The following is a 16736-nucleotide window of genomic DNA, read 5'->3' on the forward strand; positions in this document are numbered from 1 at the left end:
GGAGAACATTGAAGCAGAGGTGTAACTAGAAACCACAGGGCCCAGGTGCAAGAATCTAAGAAGGGTCCCCCCCACCACCCCTCCCCCCTCCAAAAAAGGTGAATTTAATACTTTTTTTTTTTTTTTTACATTTAACACAGAAAAAATGTGAACCAGATTACATGTCTGCAAAAGGAGGTACCCTGTGCCCACAGTCTGTGAGATGGTCTGACCCCCTATTACTGTATATATATATATATATATATATATATAGTGACACTATTTAACCCCCCAGTACTGTATATAGTAAGTTAGTGACACAGTCTCTGCTGGTGAGATGGCTGGCCTGACCCTACCCGCCCAGTACTTTATAAAGTGACCACAGTAGTCAGTGACATGGTCCACCCCCCCATACTGTATATAGTGGTACTGTATAGTGACACTGTTTACCCCCTTCCCCCCCCCCCTCATGCTGTAGTAACAAGGTCTGTAATTTGCTGGTTCCACAAACATATACACACACATACACACACACACACACCATACACACACACATAAACACCAATGGGTATAACAGAAACACTAACCCCTGTAGTCATGTCACATTCACATGATATCAGTGCAGGCAGTGGTAGGTTAACGTTTTTTATAAAAAAAAAAAAAAAAATTAAGCTGGGCCCCCACCCTCAGGGGCCCAGTCGCACCTGCGACCTCTGCACCCCCTGTAGTTTTGCCCCTGCATTGAAGAAAGATTACCAGAAGAATGAGGGAGACTTGGCAAGAGAAGTGAATGAAAAGGTTTTTATAAATTGCAAGCTCTATCTTAATCATGAAAGTTTAATTTTGACATCCATGTCCCTTAAACCTATACGGAGGGGCACATGCAGTCTAAATATGTAAATACCGTCTTGGTTAAGCCCTTTATATTAAAGAACATATTATTATCATTGCATATTTACCCTGTCTTATGTTTCACTTGCTCTGTTTTATAGAACATGAGGGTCGGATAGGAATGGCTACTCTCCGACTGAGAGACGGATTTGAATTTGATGGGAGGAAGCTGTACGCTCATGTTAGAGACTTCCTACCAAACTATGCAAGACCTCGCTTTGTTAGGATACAGGTATAGTATATTAACACCACATTGTATTGCAGCTGTTCTAAATACCATGAAAAAAATGAATGCCAACATTACTACAAATGTTTAGAATGGACATCAACAAAAACATTTGTAATTTGATTAAAAAAGTGAAGTTGACCTGAAATGCCTAAAGTATTTGTTCTGCTCTTTAAAAAAAGTCACACTTAGGATATAGTTTCATTTTATGAGTGATAATAAAACAAGTATTTAAAAATATCAAGGGTATCAGCCCTTATCTAACAATTCCACAAAATCATTTTTTTATTGAGAATTCAGTTCAAGAATATAACAGTACATTTCCGAGAAGTGACACAATTTACAACATGTGAGCAAACAGTTATTAGTACAGTTTCACAACTTGGATATGGTATTTAATGGAACTTACTATCCCAATGGGTTTTTATTTTGTATCCAGTGAGAATGAAGTGCTGTCAAAGCTATAAATTGCTGAATCAGATAATGTAGAATGTGAAGAGAAAAATATATAAGGGTTTAAATATTAAGTGTCTGGAAAGTATCTCAGTAGCGGTTGTATCCATACATGGTGAAAAGGGGAAGGGGGAAAGGGTAGGGAGTAGGTAATGGGATAAAATGAAGGTGCGGGAGGATTGGGAGGGGAGATAGGAAAGAAAGAGAGAAAAAAAGGGGGGGGTGAGGGAGAATAGGCCTTAGTTTGAATTTGTAACTGAAGGGTATATTCTAGTCAGAGAAGAACTCCATCCAGGGAGGCCAAACCTCAAAATAGAAATCAGTCTTGTCTAGGGATCTGTAGGAATATAACTCCATCTGTTTAATATAATTTATAATGGAGAGGACCTGTGATGTTGGAGGAGGGTCCTTGTTTTTTCAAACATACGGGCAATTGCGAGTTTTGTGGCCATGAGAAGATAGATTACAAGAGCTTTCTTTGCTTTCGGTAAGTCTAATAGATTAAAATGGAGTAAGGCTATCTCTGGTTTGAAAGGTAGGTCAATGCTAAGTAGATTTAAACTGCGGAAAAACCACCTCCAGAGGGGGCGCATCTTGGGGAGGACCACCATATGTGTAGCTGGGTTCCTATCTGTCCACAACCTCGCCAGCATCTAGGAGAGGGAGTGCCATATATCCAGTTTAATGTGGAAGGTACTAAGTGCCATTGCACTGTAATTTTATATTTTAGTTCCCATAAGGTAGCGCAGTGGAGGAGTTTTTTGGTTATGAGAATTTGTGTATGCCATGTATTAGTGTCAGCTGTGAAACCTATCTCTCTTTCCCAGGCTTTATGTTGGGAAATTTTATGAAGAGTGGTAAGTTCAAGAATAAGATTATAATGAAAAGACAAAGTGTGGTTAAGACCATGTCCCTCCATCCACCTTGTCTCCCATTTGGTAAGAGATCTCAAGTCTGGGGATTCCCCAGGATTTCAGCCAAGTGCTAGGTCGGAAAGCTTCAAAGTGTAAGAAAATAGGGATATCAAATTTCAGACAAAATTGCGAGTGAGCAATACATTGACCCTGGTCATAGAAGTCTGTGACTAACACAGGTTGTAGGTTTTGCCAAGATTTCAGATGAGTCCGGGAGACAAAAAATGGCTCCAGGCAAAGTGAAAGCCGGAGAGGGGGTGTGGTGCTAAATCTGGGTTGTGTCTGATGTAATCCCAGAATTTCAGGGTATCTACCATAATTGGTGATAAATTATCTAATTTCCCTCTATAGTGGGTAGGGATCCATGGTAAGTCCAATAGTGTGAGTCCAGTGGGAAGAGTGGATAGTTCAGAGTCACTCCAGTGCGGGCAATTAGTGGTGATTGACCAGCCGTGTATATGTGACAATCTGGCCGCATTATAATACAGAATTAGATTAGGTAGGGCTAGACCCCCGTGCATAGTTGGTCTCTGTAAGGTGGTGCTAGAAGTCCAAGGCCTGTGGCCTTTCCACACATAATTTGTTACGAGGCTCTGTAATCTGTTTAATAGGGGTCTGGGGATGTTATAGGGTATGCATCTAAATAGATAGGTTAGCTTGGGTATAAATGACATTTTTATTTATCGCTGCTATTCTTCCCGTCCAGGAGATTTCTTTGAATTCCCAAGTAAGAAGAAGATTCCTAAATTCTGAGAGCCTCTCTGTGTAGTTTTTAGTTATTGTGAGCTCCGGGTCGGAACTTAAAAAAGTGCCTAAGACTTTGATAGTGTGAGGATTCCATTGGAAATGGTACTTTTTTTTGTAAAATAAGAAGTTCTTGAGGAGGAATGTTAAGTAAAGTGCCTCTGTTTTATTAATGTTCAGTTTATAGTAAGATAAGCGGCCAAATTAGTTAATAAGGTCAAATACAGCGGGGAGGGAGGTAGTTGGCGAGGTGAGGAATAGAGTTATGTCATCTGCATATAAGGAGATGGAGTGTGATGACGTTGCTAGTTGTGCACCTGTAATATGTGGATTAAGCCTAATTGCTTGTGCTAAGGGTTCTATTGTTAGTGCAAAGAGAAGGGGCGAGAGTGGGCATCCCTGCCTAGTACCATTGGTTATTTGGAAGGTATCAGATCTAAAGCCTACTCCTTTTACTCTAGCTGTGGGCGTTGAGTAGATAGCCCTAACTGCCCGTATAAAAGTTTCTGGGAGGTTGAAGGCTTCCATTGTAAGCCATAGAAATTCCCATCTCACCCTGTCGAACGCTTTCTCGGCATCCAAGGATAGGGCAAGAAACGGGACCCTCTTCCTTTCCATAATTGTGAGAATATTGAGAATTCTCCTGGTGACATCCGGTCCTTCTCTGCATGGTATAAACCCTACCTCATCTAAATGGATCAGTGGGTTAATAACTCTCGAGAGACGTTCGGCTAATATTTTAGTGTATAATTTAATGTCTAATTTGAGAAGCGATATGGGCCGATAGCTACTACATTGATCCGAGGGTTTCCCAGGCTTCAAAATAGTAGTGATGGTTGCCTCAAAAAATTCACTATGAAAGGTGTCCTTCTGCATAATCTCGGAGAATAGTCTACACAGTACCGGGGCTACTATAGATTGAAAAGATTTATAGAAGCGTGCAGTATAGCTATCTGGGCCAGGGGATTTCCCAAGTTTCAAACTCTGTATCGCTTTTAAGACTTCTTCTTGTGTGATAGGATTGTGTGGCCTCATTCTCTATGGGGAGGAGAGGGAGATGACGAGAGCTTAGGAATGTTTTTACGCTATGTGCATCAGGAGGAGAATAGTCTGGGTTTTCTTTTATATTGTACAGGGAGTGATAATAGTCTCAGAAAGTTTTACCTATATCTTTAGGGGAGTAAACTAGATTGTTCACTGAGTTCCTGATTGATAGGACTTTGGCCTGTGCTGTGCGATGCCTGAGTTTGGTCACGAGAAGTGTGGATGCTTTGTTGCTATGGTGATAAACAATCCTCTTAAATTTCTCAAATGTGTTATGTGTCTTTTTGAGTTCTCCTGAATTTGTTTGGTAACATCAACGATTGCTTGGGTTACCGAACTGGAGTAAGATGTATTTAATGTTTGTTGGAGTTGTCTGAGAGGGATAGCAAGAGTTGCTAAGGGGGCCCCCTGTTTATTACGTTTATCTGCTTCTATGGCAATGAAATGCCCCCTGAGAAATGCCTTGAAGGCTGCCCATAATATTTCCGTAGAGGTTTGTTGATTGTCATTGATGTCTAAAAACTCTAGTATCTTCACCTGTATTTCCTCTTTAATGAGAGGATATGTAATAAGGTAATCTTTGAGCTTCCACGAGGGAGGAGAATGAAGGTTAACCTGTGGGCTCGTAATTAAAGCAACAGCGTCATGATCTGCCCAGGAAACCGGTAGTATCTTTGTAGAGGATATACTATCTATTGAGACCCAGTACATTGATGGATAGGAAACGGAGGTTCTCCATATTCATCTAGGACGGGAAGAGAGGAAAAAAAAAAAAGGGAGGAGAGGGAGTCGGAGTATATTAGGGGGATAGAGGGAGAAGAAATATAGTATGAGGGAACGTAAGGACAAGGTGAGAGTTTGGAAGGGGCTTGGGATTTCCTCAGACACTGAGTACACTGGTGTCTTCTCAACCGAGTAATAAAAAACAAAATCAAAGTTGGGATCTAAACAGGAGTATGATTCAGCATTATATAAGATAATGGTGGATAATATATATATATATATATATATATTCAGCAGACAAGAGCCGCTTAATAGTGAATAGAGTTAATTAACCAATTAATTAATTAAGGAGTTAAGGAGGGGGGGTGGAGAGTGAGCAAATAGTACTTCTGCTAATTACATGTGTCAACAAATAAACCAGTGCAGAAGTAATGCTAATAATAAAAAAATAAATAAAAAAAGGAGATAAAGGGGATATATAAAGAGAAAAAAAAAAAGAAAAAACAAAGAGATAAAAATGTGAATGAGCAGAGTGGAGAGGAGATTGATAATATTCTCTAGTCAATAAACTCAAGAGTTCAAGCTAGAATAAAAAAAAAAAAAAAAAAGGAGTAAGAGAAGGAGACCGGGTGGCATCCTAATCCCCCCCTGACAAGTGAAATAGCAGAGCATGTATAAGAAGAGATTTACAATAGAATTTGAGAGACAATGTTACATTTAAATATCACATATAACACTTTCCAACCTGTAAACCTGTGAGATCTCACCAATGGTCGACCTCTTTTTGTGGCTAGTATCTAAAGTTAAATAGAGCAACAATAGGTATAAACATCTGCCAACATATAATAGGAGTAGGGTAAGGATAGTCACCGGGGGACTTAACTGTCGTTAGTTAACAACTAGGGCGTCATGGTAAATTTAACAGGTTAAGCAGAGTGGAAGGAGTGGAGAGGATCTTAGCAGGAATATGGAAGGTGAAGATAAGACCTCCAAATGTGACATTTAAAATGATTCTGGATATGCATGAGGGGAAAGCTAATTGCATTTTGATAATTGTTCTTATGTATCATCCCCTGGAATTTACCTAGTAGTACAGTAATAATCTCAAAACATTAGGGAGACAATAAGTAGAGTATAACATAATCAATGAATATACTACAACTTTCAAAAACAGAGACGTCTATTTCTTATAATTTTATCTAAATTCTACTGCCTGTCAATGAGGTGCAAAAAGGAGAAAACAAGTAAAATGTTGTAGTATATATGTGCCTCAAATAGTGGTGCATAGTTGTGCTGATGAAATTCCATCTACTGCAATCTCATTTATGGGCTACTATTTTTATAAAGCAGACGATGTATGTAGGTTTAGAGTATGAGTGTGCAAGTAAGTTTCAGGTCTATTGTGTGTATATATAAGGGGGTGCAAGTAATTGAGAGAGATCTAGGAGTAATCTATATGATATTCTAGAAACCGTGTCCCTATTGCAAGTACGGAACATAAGAGACGGTCTTAAGGGAAAGCCGTAGCCCTTACTAGGCTAGTAGGTGTAATAAATGAATGCACAATAGTGTGCACCCGTGAACTCAAAAGCCTACATTGTGCAAAACTCAATAACATAAGTTTCCAATAGAGCAGATAACTCAAACATGTGGAGCATACAAGTTATAAAACAAATAATAACATAACAACGTCAAACAAATTGTAACAAAATGGGGCAAACCCCTAAGATTCAAACCTGTCTGGCGATGATGGGAGTTGAAAATAGAGAGCTATGTTTAGATTAATGAGTAAGTGGAGTACCCGTTTGTGAGCTCAACATATCCTTAAGTAATATAGTCCGTCTATTATCAGGAAACATAGAGAAGTCCCTTCTGAATAAAGGAGAAGTATTATTGAGCATAGAAGGTAAGATAAGTACCCGTACGTGAGCTCATACCATCTCCCTAGGCAGTTTCCATGACCCCAAGAAGGGGAAGGGGACGGTGTGTCAAGGTGATGCCCTAAAGTCCAATGCTTCTATTCTTTTCACTTGTGAAGTGGGTCTTCTGGGCAATGGTTGCCATTCAGGTGCAGAAGAATTTAAGGAGCCAGTCTGTTTTGGGTCCTGGAGGTTCTGGTCTGTAGCCTGAGTGAGTTCCAGTGATTGGAGAATCTTCATCCCTTGATCTGGTTTGGAAACAAGATAGGAGCGGACTTTGTGCTGAAAGAAAATCTTTACGGGAAATCCCCACCTATACTTTATATTATGGTGTCGAAGAAGTTGTGTAAGTTGTTGGAATGTCCTACGTTTCACTAACGTATGTGGGGAGAGATCTGGAAATACTTGTACAGTATCGTACGGGGTTGTCAAGTTCTTGTTTGAAAATGGCGGCCGTTCGCGCCACACTGCTCTGCCCCGAAGTCTCTGTATCCTCTCTGCGGGTGGTGGCTGGGCGTCCTAGACGATGCAAGAGGGTCTACGTACTGTAAACCAGTACTACCAACCCGGTGTTGGCCTTGGGTATGTCGTGGTAAGCAAGCCAGTTTTCTCAAGGTATCTGCGGTCTGAGAGCCGAATCAGAACCGGGTTGTGGTGTCGTAGCCAGTTAGGGTTACTGTCTACCGTGTTAGAGTGCCTATGTGAGTACGAAAGTATAGGCTTACAATTGTTAACCCCCAAAGTAACTACTAAAACTTTCTATTAGCTTCTTTTAATAAAAAATTAAATTAATTATGATGGAGCTCTCCTTCAATGCTGCCACTCTGCTCGGCAGTTAACTCTGCCCCCCCTGTTTATTATTATTTATTTGTAAAGTCCAACAAAATTCTGTGGTACAGAAGTAAGGGTACACAACGACAACAATTTGTGGTATTATTTTTTTTATCATTTATTTGTAGGGCTGGGTACAAACGCCTAGATTTGGAGTTTTGTCGGTAAAAACTTGCGGGGCTAACGCTCCTTTTTTTTCCAGCGCACCCTTAAGCCAATGCTGGTATCAGGCTGCGTTAGCTTCAGAAAAGTGAGCGTTGAGCCAAATTTAGCTCCACTTCAACCCTCAATAACAGCGTTGCTTACGATAGCGGTAAGCTGGAAAAACGTGCTCGTGCACGATTTCCCCATAGGATACAATGGGGCTGAGCTGGCTGAAAAAACCTAACAGCTGCAAAAAAGAAGCATTTAGCTCCTAACACAGCCCCATTGTTTCCTATGGGGAAACACTTTCTAAGTCTACACCTAACATGAACCCCGAGTCTAAACACCCCTAACCTTACACTTATTAACCCCTAACCTGCCGCCCCCGCTATCGCTGACACCTACATTATATTATTAACCCCTAATCTCCCGCTCCGCCACCACCTACATTATAGCTATGAACTCCTAATCTGCTGTCCCTAACATCGCCGACACCTATATTATATTTATTAACCCCTAATCTGTCGTCCCCCCAACGTCGCCGCCACCTACCTACACTTATTAACCCCTAATCTGCCGACCCGACATCGCCGCCACTATAATAAATGTATTAACCCCTAAACCGCCGCACTCCCACCTCGCAAACACTATAATAAATTTTATTAACCCCTAATCTGCCCTCCCTAACATCGCCGCCACCTACCTACAGTTATTAACCCCTAATCTGCCGTCCCCAACGTCACCGCTACTATAATAAAGTTATTAACCCCTAAACCTAAGTCTAACCCTAACTCTAACACCCCCCTAAATTAAATATAATTTAAATAAATCTAAATAAATTTACTATAATTAAATAAATTATTCCTATGTCGGATGTCCTCTTCTGCCCCATCGGATGAAGACTTCTGGATGGATCGGATGACCAGTGGTGCCCGGCTTGGTGAACATGGCTAAGGTAGGGTGATCTTCAATGGTGTAGGATCGGGGGGATCGGGTGGGTTTTAGAGTAGGGGTGTGTGGGTGGTGGGTTGTAATGTTGGGGTGTCTTGTATATTTTTTTTTACAGGTAAAAGAGCTGATTACTTTGGGGCAATGCCCTGCAAAAAGCCCTTTTAAGGGCTGGTAAAAGAGCTGGTTACTTTTGTAATTTAGTATAGGGTAGGGAATTTTATAATTTTGGGGGGCTTTTTTATTTTATTAGTAGGCTTAGATTAGGTGTAATTAGATTAAAATTCTTGCAATATTTTTTTTATTTTTTGTACTATAGTTTAGTTTATTTAATTGTATTTTAGTATAGATAATTGTAGGCAATTTATTTAATTAATTTATTGATAGTGTAGTGTTAGGTGTATTTGCAACTTAGGTTAGGATTTATTTTATAGGTAATTTTGTAATTATTTTAACTAGGTAGCTATTAAATAGTTATTAACTATTTAATAGCTATTGTATCTAGTTAAAATAAATGCAAAGTTGCCTGTAAAATAAATATAAATCCTAAAATAGCTACAATGTAATTATTAGTTATATTGTAGCTATATTAGGGTTTATTTTATAGGTAAGTATTTAGTTTTAAATAGGATTAATTTATTTAATTATAGTAATTTTATTTCGTTTTATTTAAATTATATTTAAGTTAGGGGAGTGTTAGGGTTAGGGTTAGACTTAGGTTTACAGGTTAATAACTTTATTATAGTAGCGGCGACGTTGGGGGCGGCAGATTAGGGGTTAATAATTGTAGGTAGGTGGCGGCGATGTTAGGGAGGGCAGATTAGGGGGTTAATAATATTTATTATAGTGTTTGCAAGGCGGGAGTGCGGCGGTTTAGGGGTTAATACATTTATTATAGTGGCGGCGATGTCCGGTCGGCAGATTAGGGGTTAATAAGTGTAGGTAGGTGGCGGCGACGTTGGGGGGGCAGATTAGGGGTTAATAAATATAATATAGGTGTCGGGGATGTTAGGGACAGCAGATTAGGGGTTCATAAATATAATGTAGGTGGCGGCGGTGTCCGGTCGGCAGATTAGGGGTTAAATAATTTTATTATAGGGTTTGCGATGTGGGGGGCCTCGGTTTAGGGGTTAATAGGTAGTTTATGGGTGTTAGTGTACTTTTTAGCATTTTAGTTAAGAGTTTTATGTTACGGCATTAGCCCATAAAACTCTTAACTACTGACTTTTAAAATGCGGTAGGAGTCTTGACAGGAGAGGCTGTACCGCTCACTTCTTCCAAGACTCGTAATACCGGTGTTAGGCAAATCCCATTAAAAATATAGGATACGCAATTTACATAAGGGAATTTGCGGTAAGCTCAAGTCGCGGAAGAAAAGTGAGCGGTACACCTGTACCTGCCAGACTCGTAATACCAGCGGGCGTTAAAAAGCAGCGTTGGGACCTCTCAACGCTGCTTCTTAAGGCTAATGCAAGACTCGTAATCTAGCCGTTAGTTTTTTCACATTAAAAGATGTGATTGTCTCCAATTAGAAGCTATCATGATTGGGTAAATAATCCTGATATCATAAGGGTATATTCATGACAAATTTTTACACCAAAAATAATATGTCAGGATACCCATCAATGTGATGACAACTATAGAGGGTAAACTAAATTGTTATATTAAATTTTAAGGTGAAAATAAAGCTCCTATGTCCTCAATGTTGTTCTATATAGAAGTGAGTGCAATTATAAAGATCTTGTATACTATAGATAATTGTCAACTACATGACAGGGATATAGCATTGGAGTGGTAGTGTCACTACAAGTGAAATAAATATAGCTACAACTATTATCTAAGGGATTCTTAAAATGTGATAATCATGATATCTTAACGTGTTAATGTCTTATTTTAGTCTGGTTACTTATAACCTAAGCTATCAAGACTGTGAGCTAGTGATAATGTTTTTGTATGTATTTGTTTTTATTTTATATGTTGTTTTTATATATATGATCTTAGACTCATATATTGTGTGTATTTGTGAGATGTATGTGTTTAATTTTGCATACACACATAGTACATATAATTATATACTAGTGATGAATAAGTGAAAACATAAAAAGTTCTTGTGATTGTGGTAATATACTTGTGATTAATGGGGTGTTACAATGTTTTATCGGTGTATATTGTCATTAATAATTAAATGTGATAGATATAGTAAGAAGTGAAAAATAAAAATTGATCAATTGGCTGCTAGGTCCATATTCATGTTGAGGCCGTCTGGATACAACGTGCCCAATTGGTATATCCAGAAAGTCTCACGCTGATGTAGTCTATTAAATCTATTATATAGATTTGATGCAGGAATAAATTCAATAGGGGTGATATTGAATATATTAAAGGGACACTGAACCCAATTTTTTTTTCCTTTCATGATTCAGATAGAGCATGCAGTTTTAAGCAACTTTCTAATTTACTTCTATTATCAATTTTTCTTCGTTCTCTTGCTATCTTTATTTAAAAAAGAAGGCATCTAAGCTAAGGAGACAGCAAATTTTTGGTTCAGACCTTAGACAGCACTTGTTTATTGGTGCTGTCCAATCAGCAAGGACAACCCAGGTTGTTCACCAAAAATGGGCCGGCATCTAAACTTACATTCTTGCTTTTCAAATAAACATACCAAGAGAATGAAGACAATTTGATAATAGGAGTAAATTAGAAAGTTGCTTAAAATTGCATGCTCTAAATCACGAAAGAAAAAAATTGGGTTCAGTGTCCCTTTAAGATCCCCTTTATGTCTTAAATTACAATGTCTGGGGATGCTATGATTATTTTTGATAATTTGTTTATTATTTTTCATAATTTAGTGGGGGGGGTTGTAATTTAGTTAGTTTTTATTTTTTGTAATTAGATACTTTTTTTAATTTTTAGAATTGAGTTAGGATTTTTTAAATTTGTAGTTTAGTTTTATTTAATTGGTAGTTAGTTTAATTTTAGTTTAATAATTATAATAGTTTAATTGTTAGTTTAAAATATTTTTTTTTAATTTGACAGGTAAATTTTAATTTAATTTAAGATAGGGAAATTGTAATTTTAATATAAAATTAGGGGGTCGTTAGGTTTAGGGGTTACTAGTTTAAATTAATTTATTTCATTGTGGGGGCTTTCAGTTTAGGAGTTAATAGTTTATTTTAGTTTATTTTGTTGTGGGGGGCTTGCAGTTTAGGGGTTAATAGGTTTATTATAGCGGCGGTGTGGGCGGACAGCAGATTAGGGGTTAATAATATTTAAATAGTGTTTGTGATGCAGGAGGGTGGCGGTTTAGGGGTTAATAAATTTATTATAGTGGCGACAATGTCGGGGAGCGGCAGAATAGGGGTTAATACATTTTTTAGTGGCGGCGATGTCGGGAGCGGCAGATTAGGGGTTAATAAATTTATTAAAGTGTTTGCGGGAGGGCCTTGGTTTAGGGGTTAATAGGTAGTTTATGGGTGCTAGTGTAATTTTTAACACTTTAGTTATGAGTTTATGTAACAGCTTTTTAACGAAAAACTCATAACTACTGACTTTAGATGGAGGTACAGATCTTGTCGTTTCAGGCTGTAAGGCTTACTTTTTAGCAAGAACACAAAACTCGTAATACTAGCGCTATGGAAGTCCCATGAAAAAACTTAGGCCTAGATTTAGAGTTTGGCGGTAGCCGTGAAAACCAGCGTTAGAGGCTCCTAACACTGGTTTTAGGCTACCGCCGGTATTTGGAGTCAGTCAAAAAAGGGTCTAACGCTCACTTTTCAGCCGCGACTTTTCCATACCGCAGATCCCCTTACGTCAATTGCGTATCCTATCTTTTCAATGGGATCTTTCTAACTCCGGTATTTAGAGTCGTGGCTGAAGTGAGCGTTAGAATTCTAACGACAAAACTCCAGCCGCAGAAAAAAGTCAGTAGTTAAGAGCTTTCTGGGCTAACACCGGTTTATAAAGCTCTTAACTACTGTGCTCTAAAGTACACTAACACCCATAAACTACCTATGTACCCCTAAACCGAGGTCCCCCCACATCGCCGCCACTCGATTAAAATTTTTTAACCCCTAATCTGCCGACCGCCACCTACGTTATACTTATGTACCCCTAATCTGCTGCCCCTAACACTGCCGACCCCTATAATATATTTATTAAACCCTAATCTGCCCCCCTCAACGTCGCCTCCACCTGCCTACACTTATTAACCCCTAATCTGCCGAGCGGACCGCACCGCTACTATAATAAAGTTATTAACCCCTAATGCGCCTCACTAACCCTATAATAAATAGCATTAACCCCTAATCTGCCCTCCCTAACATCGCCGACACCTAACTTCAATTATTAACCCCTAATCTGCCGACTGGAGCTCACCGCTATTCTAATAAATGTATTAACCCCTAAAGCTAAGTCTAACCCTAACACTAACACCCCCCCTAAATTAAATATAATTTTAATCTAACGAAATTAATTAACTCTTCTTAAATAAATTATTCCTATTTAAAGCTAAATACTTACCTTTAAATCAGCCAATTAGAATCAGCCAATCAGAATCAAGTTCAATCTGATTGGCTGATTGGATCAGCCAATCGGATTGAACTTGATTCTGATTGGCTGATTCCATCAGCCAATCAGAATATTCCTACCTTAATTCCGATTGGCTGATAGAATCCTATCAGCCAATCGGAATTCGAGGGACGCCATCTTGGATGACGTCATATAAAGGAACCGTCATTCGTCGTTCAGTCGTCGGCCAGGATGGATGTTCCGCGTCGGAGGTCTTCAGGATGCTGCCGCTCCGCTACGGATGGATGACGATAGAAGATGCCGCTTGGATGAAGACTTCAATCGGATGGAAGACCTCTTCTGCCCCGCTTGGATGAAGACTTCTACCAGATGGAGGACCTCTTCTTGCCCCGCTTGGATGAAGACTTCTACCGGATGGAGGACCTCTTCTTGCTCCGCTTGGATGAAGAATTTGGCTCGGCTGGGTGAAGACGACTCAAGGTAGGGAGATCTTCAGGGGCTTAGTGTTAGGTTTATTTAAGGGGGGTTTGGGTTAGATTAGGGGTATGTGGGTGGTGGGTTGTAATGTTGGGGGGGTATTGTATATTTCTTTTTACAGGCAAAAGAGCTGAATTTCTTGGGGCATGCCCCGCAAAGGGCCCTGTTCAGGGCTGGTAAGGTAAAAGAGCTTTGAACTTTAGTAATTTAGAATAGGGTAGGGCATTTTTTTATTTTGGGGGTCTTTGTTATTTTATTAGGGGGCTTAGAGTAGGTGTAATTAGTTTAAAATTGTTGTAATATTTTTCTAATGTTTGTAAATATTTTTTTATTTTTTGTAACTTAGTTCTTTTTTATTTTTTGTACTTTAGTTAGTTTATTTCATTGTATTTATTTGTAGGAATTGTATTTAATTTATTTATTGATAGTGTAGTGTTAGGTTTAATTGTAGATAATTATAGGTATTTTATTTAATTTATTTATTGATAGTGTAGTGTTAGGTTTAATTGTAACTTAGGTTAGGATTTATTTTACAGGTAAATTTGTAATTATTTTAACTATTTTAGCTATTAAATAGTTCTTAACTATTTAATAGCTATTGTACCTGGTTAAAATAAATACAAAGTTACCTGTAAAATAAATATTAATCCTAAAATAGCTATAATATAAATATAATTTATATTGTAGCTATATTAGGATTTATTTTACAGGTAAGTATTTAGCTTTAAATAGGAATAATTTATTTAAGAAGAGTTAATTAATTTTGTTAGATTAAAATTATATTTAATTTAGGGGGGTGTTAGTGTTAGGGTTAGACTTAGCTTTAGGGGTTAATACATTTATTAGAATAGCGGTGAGCTCCAGTCGGCAGATTAGGGGTTAATGTTTGAAGTTAGGTGTCGGCGATGTTAGGGAGGACAGATTAGGGGTTAATACTATTTATTATAGGGTTAGTGAGGCGGATTAGGGGTTAATAACTTTATTATAATAGCGGTGCGGTCCGGTCGGCAGATTAGGGGTTAATAAGTGTAGGCAGGTGGAGGCGACGTTGTGGGGGGCAGATTAGGGGTTAATAAATATAATATAGGGGTCGGTGGTGTTAGGGGCAGCAGATTAGGGGTACATAGGGATAATGTAAGTAGCGGCGGTTTATGGAGCGGCAGATTAGGGGTTAATAATAATATGCAGGGGTCAGCGATAGCGGGGGTGGCAGATTAGGGGTTAATAAGTGTAAGGTTAGGGGTGTTTAGACTCGGGGTTCATGTTAGGGTGTTAGGTGCAGACTTAGGAAGTGTTTCCGCATAGCAAACAATGGGGCTGCGTTAGGAGCTGAACGCGGCTTTTTTGCAGGTGTTTGGTTTTTTTTCAGCTCAAACAGCCCCATTGTTTCCTATGGGGGAATCGTGCACGAGCACGTTTTTGAGGCTGGCCGCGTCCGTAAGCAACTCTGGTATCGAGAGTTGAAGTTGCGTTAAATATGCTCTACGCTCCTTTTTTGGAGCCTAACGCAGCCATTCTGTGGACTCTCAATACCAGAGTTATTTTAAAGGTGCGGCCAGAAAAAAGCCAGCGTTAGCTACGCGGGTCGTTACCGACAAAACTCTAAATCTAGCCGTTAACTTTTACATGCGCGGTACTGATGTTGAGTTACAGGCTAAAAGCTGTGCGGTACTCCTATACTGACAACACTTGTAATAGCTGCGGTGCTGTTTTAAAGCTGAAAATGCCATATTTTCAGCGTTACAAGCCACAACGCAAAACTTGTTATCTAGGTGTATGTGAGTTACTAGTTAATGTATATGGGGGTAAAGTCACTTTACTGTCTGTGGTACAGGTTAGATGCTGTTATTCAATCATTAAACATTCACAAGTGCATTTCAATTTTGATAAGAAGCATTTTGCATTATATATGCAATCCTCTAGTAAAATGTGTAGGTTAATAACCGAAAGGACGTTAAACACTGTGCTCTTTGTGTTTATTACAGGGAAGAAGGAGTTAATAACAAACTGTGCAGTCAGTAGAAATCTACATGAGGCAGGGTATGACAGAGGCTGAGGTTTTTGTTCTTCATATTACATTGCACTAATTGCAATTACCTTGTAATTAAGACCAAACCTTTTCTACTATAGTGTATATAAAGTGTTTCTTGTACCAATCTGAAATCTAAATGAACAACTTTATAGTTTAAACTATACAACCTGCTTTATTGCCACAGCATGCTTTACAGTGCAACTTATTAATGGAAATTCAACGTTGGAAGATTGCTTATATGTAGACATATACCTTGGGCGCGATCCGATATCGATCGCAGTTTGCGGCGCAAGCGAGGGAACCGGCGTCGCCCGCAGTTTCAGCTCGCAACTCGAGCTATCCCATATAGGTCGCCGTCAGATGCTAACGTGCCGTAAGTCTCACAAACCAGCGATGTCCAGAAATCTGCGTAAGTACAAATTTCTGGCGTCGCCAGTGACTTGCGCCACGTTAGAATCTGCCGGCGCCTATAAAACCTGACTAAAGTCTAAAACACCCGCACTGTCTAACACGCCTCCCTAACATAGCCCGCACTGTCTAACACGCCTCCCTAACATAGCCCGCACTGTCTAACCCTCTATCCGCTATCCCCCCTCACTAGCCTAACAATAAAAATGCTATTAACCCCTAAACCGCCGCTCCTTTACCCCGCCGCAACCTAATAAAATTATTAACCCCTAAACCGCCGCTCCCGTACCCCGCCGCCAGCTATATTATATCTATAACCCCCTAAAGTGAGCCCCTAACACCGCCGCCATCTATATTAAAATTATTAACCCCTAATCTAAGCCCCTTACACCGCCGCCATCTCTATTAAAATGATTAACCCCTAATTTAATCTACCTACCCTGCCGCCAGCTATATTATCTATATTAACCCTAAGT

At 39.2% G+C, this 16736-nt stretch overlaps 1 protein-coding gene across 1 annotated transcript in view; it reads left to right on the forward strand.

Annotated features, from left to right (window-relative positions):
* The window catches only part of SLC27A2 (solute carrier family 27 member 2), a 216226-nt gene that overhangs the window by 187647 nt on the left and 11843 nt on the right, over nt 1-16736 (forward strand). The window contains exon 9 of the mRNA XM_053717434.1: nt 972-1102. Within this exon, the coding sequence (XP_053573409.1) occupies nt 972-1102 (131 nt within the window). The remainder of the gene's footprint in view (nt 1-971; nt 1103-16736) is intronic.

Source organism: Bombina bombina, chromosome 6, assembly GCF_027579735.1.
Source record: "Bombina bombina isolate aBomBom1 chromosome 6, aBomBom1.pri, whole genome shotgun sequence".
NCBI lineage: Eukaryota > Metazoa > Chordata > Amphibia > Anura > Bombinatoridae > Bombina > Bombina bombina.